Source organism: Arachis stenosperma, chromosome 9 (assembly GCF_014773155.1).
Source record: "Arachis stenosperma cultivar V10309 chromosome 9, arast.V10309.gnm1.PFL2, whole genome shotgun sequence".
Classification (NCBI taxonomy): domain Eukaryota; kingdom Viridiplantae; phylum Streptophyta; class Magnoliopsida; order Fabales; family Fabaceae; genus Arachis; species Arachis stenosperma.
In genome coordinates this window covers 153,934,361-153,938,707 of record NC_080385.1, presented here as the reverse complement: position 1 = coordinate 153,938,707, position 4,347 = coordinate 153,934,361, and the positions used below count along the sequence as shown (strand labels likewise).

The 4,347-nt window shown below is 28.8% G+C and overlaps 1 protein-coding gene across 1 annotated transcript; it reads right to left on the bottom strand.

Annotated features, from left to right (window-relative positions):
• Positions 1-1,413: 1,413 nt before the first annotated feature.
• LOC130950881 (uncharacterized) lies at positions 1,414-2,226 on the bottom strand. The gene has a single exon (XM_057879481.1). The coding sequence runs from the start codon at positions 2,033-2,035 to the stop codon at positions 1,679-1,681; it is 357 nt and encodes a 118-aa protein (XP_057735464.1). The 5' UTR covers positions 2,036-2,226; the 3' UTR covers positions 1,414-1,678.
• Between the last annotated feature and the right edge of the window lie 2,121 nt (positions 2,227-4,347).

The window sequence follows — 4,347 nt, the reverse complement described above, 5'->3', positions numbered from 1 at the left end:
ATAATTATATATTTATTACATTTAAAATTGTATAATTATGTTAATAATAATTAATAAATGTTAAATAAGGTAATTTTAAATTATTTGGACTAATTTTTTATTGTTTTTAAAATATTATGTTTAGTTATTTTATTAATTCTTATAGTTTTGTTAAATTTATAATTAAGTCTTTATATTTTTTTTCAGTTAACTTTTTATATTATTTTTAGTTTTATAATTAGATTTTTTAATGTCAAATTAAAATTAATAAAATATTTCTTTCAAAAAATATGTGATAAAAGATCTAATTAGGCTCTTAATTGTGAGTATCTTTACTTTGTAAAAAAATATCTTTTTAATTATATTTTTTCATATTATCAATAACTTAATTACAAAGTTAAAAATAGTATAAAAATCTATTTAAAATAAAAAAATAAAAAGTTGATTATAAATTTAATAATTAAATCTAAATAATATTTCTCTTTTTCAAAGGTTAGGAAGTAGGGAGAATAGAATGGTTATAAATTACATCACAAACCTAACAATATACTTACTCCTGGTTAAATTGAATCTCACTTAACATGGAAAACAGGTTAGCTTTAGTTCCCTCGGTTGTTTCGAGAAAAGAAAAGGAAATAATATATCGCTTTTTAATTTGATTATGGAGGTAAAGTTGGTGTTGGACTTGGATATGAGAAGTAGTGGTGGTATTTAATATTGGTGTGGTGTCAGACACAACTCGAACTTAACGATTTTTTAAACTTAATTCAAAAAGTAAATTAACAGAAAAAATGGACCATCTGATTTTATGTAAATTGTCAAAAAAAATTTTGATTATAGAGAAATCGCAGGGTCCAATTTATTTTATGTGAATTTCAGATCCTCCCTTCATGCAAAACGGATCCTCCGATTTGCTTCCAAAAATTTAAAAACAAAGAACTCAAAAAGCCCGATTTCTTAACACTAAATAAGAACAAAAAACTGTTTCACAAATTAGTGTAACACCTCCATCATCCATAACCCGTTACAACACCTTCATCTCTTCCATAACAAAAAAAATCAGCCTAATATATCTAAACAAAAAAATATTTACCTTTTATCTCTCTAAGAATGATTTCATGGTTTCCCATTTTCTGAGTGGACAATAAATTAAAAATAATGGCTTTTGACTTTGTATAAAATTAATAATTACAAATTATTAGATAAAAATTTAATCGATTACTGTAAATCATCTATTAATTGAGACAAGTTTTTGTTAAATTAACATAAATAAAAAGAGAGGGATCAATGGAGCTGCAATAAAGACGAAAAGTAATTAGGGAAAACCCAACCTTCCACTTCATCAGAGACACAATACCTTGTTTTTTAATCACCCAAATCAGCTTCTTAATTAATATATGACACAAAAAAGAAAAAACTGATTGGACCGAGAAGTATCAAAATTGGTGTTCTTCACTTGTTCCTAGGTTTTGTACGTTTCCATGAACAGAAAAACAAATTAAAGAGATCGATGACATAGAAGGATTAGCGGAATATAATTAATACGAAACTATGATCTGAAATAACAGGCACTGTACATGAAAATCAGAAAATGCTAAAATCTAAATATGAATTATTATTACTCCAACAAAAAGAAGAAAACAGAGCACGCTCTGTTTTGTTGTTGTGCGTGCATGCAGAAGCAGAGTGCTCTGTTTGTTTAGTAGAGTGAGAAGGTGGAAGAATCACCGACTTGAGAAGTGGAGGTTGACCTGGAAATGGAATACTTCTTGGCGGAGGATGCAGGAGAAGAAGACAAGTCGCCGGACCTTCTCCTGAGCATCTGCCTCATGCCGTCGGCCACTCTAACGGCGGGGTTGGACTTGAACTTGCGGCAGAAAGACATGTGAGCTTTGACAGCTTCATCGATGCCTCTGCTGACTTCGTCTCTGACTGCTTCTGAGCACAAACCGCAGAGCCATTTGCCGTCGAACTTGGACTTGACTTGGGTGATGTAGTCTTGCGTGCAATCCTCTTTCAACCCACAACACTCGCATTTCACTGATTCTATCTCCATCTTTGTTTGTTATGTTTGGTTTGTTTACTTCATGATTTTTGTGTTGCTTCAACAAGTAGGAAGTGTCTGTTGTTCGTTCAATGAGGCCTTTTTATTATGGTGCTCTGCTTTTGAGTTTAGAGAGAGAGAGAGAGAGAGAATGGCATAATTTGCTCCATGTTCTAAGGGACATCAGCAGTGGAAAATGTGACAACGGTGGTCGGAGGGGACCACCACCTTTCTACCCCTCAATTCTTTAATCCTCTTATTCATATTCAATTATGTTACTTCTACATAAAATATTGAGAAAAGTACAAATCCATTTCTGACATTTTAATTCGCCAATATTTAAATTTTTTAAAATTTAAAAATATATTTAAATTATTAATTTTTTAATAATTTATGAGTTAAATTTGTTTAATTTTAAAAATTATCTTACCGTATGTATCTGTATTAATTAAGTTAGTACAACAAAAATCATATTTAATATTAAATGTCTAAATTTTGAAAAAGTTAAAAATTTAAATATTTGTGGATCAAAAAAGTTAATAATTTATTTATTTTTTTTAAATATTAAATTAATCACTTATATAAAATATATAAATACTAATAATAATATTCATTTTAGGATTGCCAACCAACTAGCTTAAATAGTATAATCTTTTTATTTTTAATTTTTAATTTTTAAAAAAATATTCATTTCAAGACTAGTATAAAATAAATATATTAATTATTGATTTTAATTTTAGTGTAAAGATAATATTTTTTTATATATTATCGTACTTCTTATTTATTAAACCAGAAAACCGGGGAATCTTTCTTGATACCTCTATAATAATGTTATGTAGAACGGTGTGGGGCCACAAAGGAAGTGTGCATTAGATTCTTCTTTTAAGATTTTTACTTAATTTTCTATCTTTCTTCTCACTTTGGTAGTTTAATGAGGTTAAATTAAACTCATGACTTGCAGTTCTACTTTATCAACTTATGAGAAAATCACTAGTATGATTATGCATATATAACTGAATATAGGTGGTGTAAGTCTCCTAATTACTTTGTTTTAAAGTGCTTCTTTTGGTTAATATACAAGATTTGAAATGTCTTGAATCTATCCATTTAAGGCTATTTTGACTTGGTTCCTCGAAACGGAAAGAAAAACCGAGTGAAACTCAAAGCACATGGCAAGGTATGTATATAGCCATGAATGCTGAGTGATATAGTAATGATTTTTGCCATAATGATCCTTTTGATCCCTTTGGACCTTTGCTTCCTAAGGTAACAAAGTCACAATCAATACCAAGCAAAAAATAGTAATTCAAACCTTTATTGACCGTATCAACTCCAGTTAATATATCAAATAATAGCATGCCAATTTTTACATTTCAATACATTACCTTATATTCAATTCATGCTTAATAAAATGTGGCTTTATTGAAGATTTTAATTTGGATTTTCCCTTTTGAAATATCTCACCTAAAGTATTTCAATAAATTATATAAGGCTAAAAAGTATTGATAATATAGGAGTGCATACAAAAGCTAATTTTATACATAACTATTAACTATGATTTGATCACTTTTAACATTATTTGACAGTTGAATTTGACACAAACAATAAATTAAATGAATTGACTAAACACTGCTAGATTTTTGTATGGTGTTCAAAGTTGCAATAATAATACATCTACTCTCTAGCTTAGCTTGATACGTATGTTTCTACCAATAAAACCATTTTTCTCTTTTCTTTTAATTAAGTGAATAAGTCACGGGTTTCATTTCTAGTCACCAGAAAAACCTACATGCAATGTTGCATTTCTCCCCAACAAGGAAAACACACAACATTGCCCTTTTGTCTTAGCAAATTAGTCCCATTTACTCATCTTTGGATAAGTGGATATATATCAACCTTTAAAATTGATCTAAATGGACACATGGAACACAATTTAATCACATGATTCTAAATCTTTGATCATTTTTAATTTTATATGACGCCACACTGACCATATCATAGCATCATTGAAAATAAAATTATTATGATTACACATTTACATTTCTAACAAAACTAAAATTAATGTAAACATTGCTATGTGTGGAAATGTTAGTTCAGAGAGAGGGAAGGTTCAAGAACAGAGAAAAGTTTACAGAGGAAGTCCTAGGTCAAAAGTAAGTTACTTCTGACTGAGGCAAGAAAAATAAGACTTACAAGAGCAAAAAACTCAAAACTCTAATTACTCCATCTACTATATATATTTCCTTAACTAAATCTGCTAACTAACCGTTCACCACTATTAACAGCTGTATAACAAACTTTTTCAAAACTGCAAAGTGTGTAAC

Coding starts and splice junctions, on each gene's coding strand:
- LOC130950881 (XM_057879481.1), bottom strand. CDS start 2,035: ATGGAGATAGAATCAGTGAAATGCGAGTGTTGTGGGTTGAAAGAGGAT.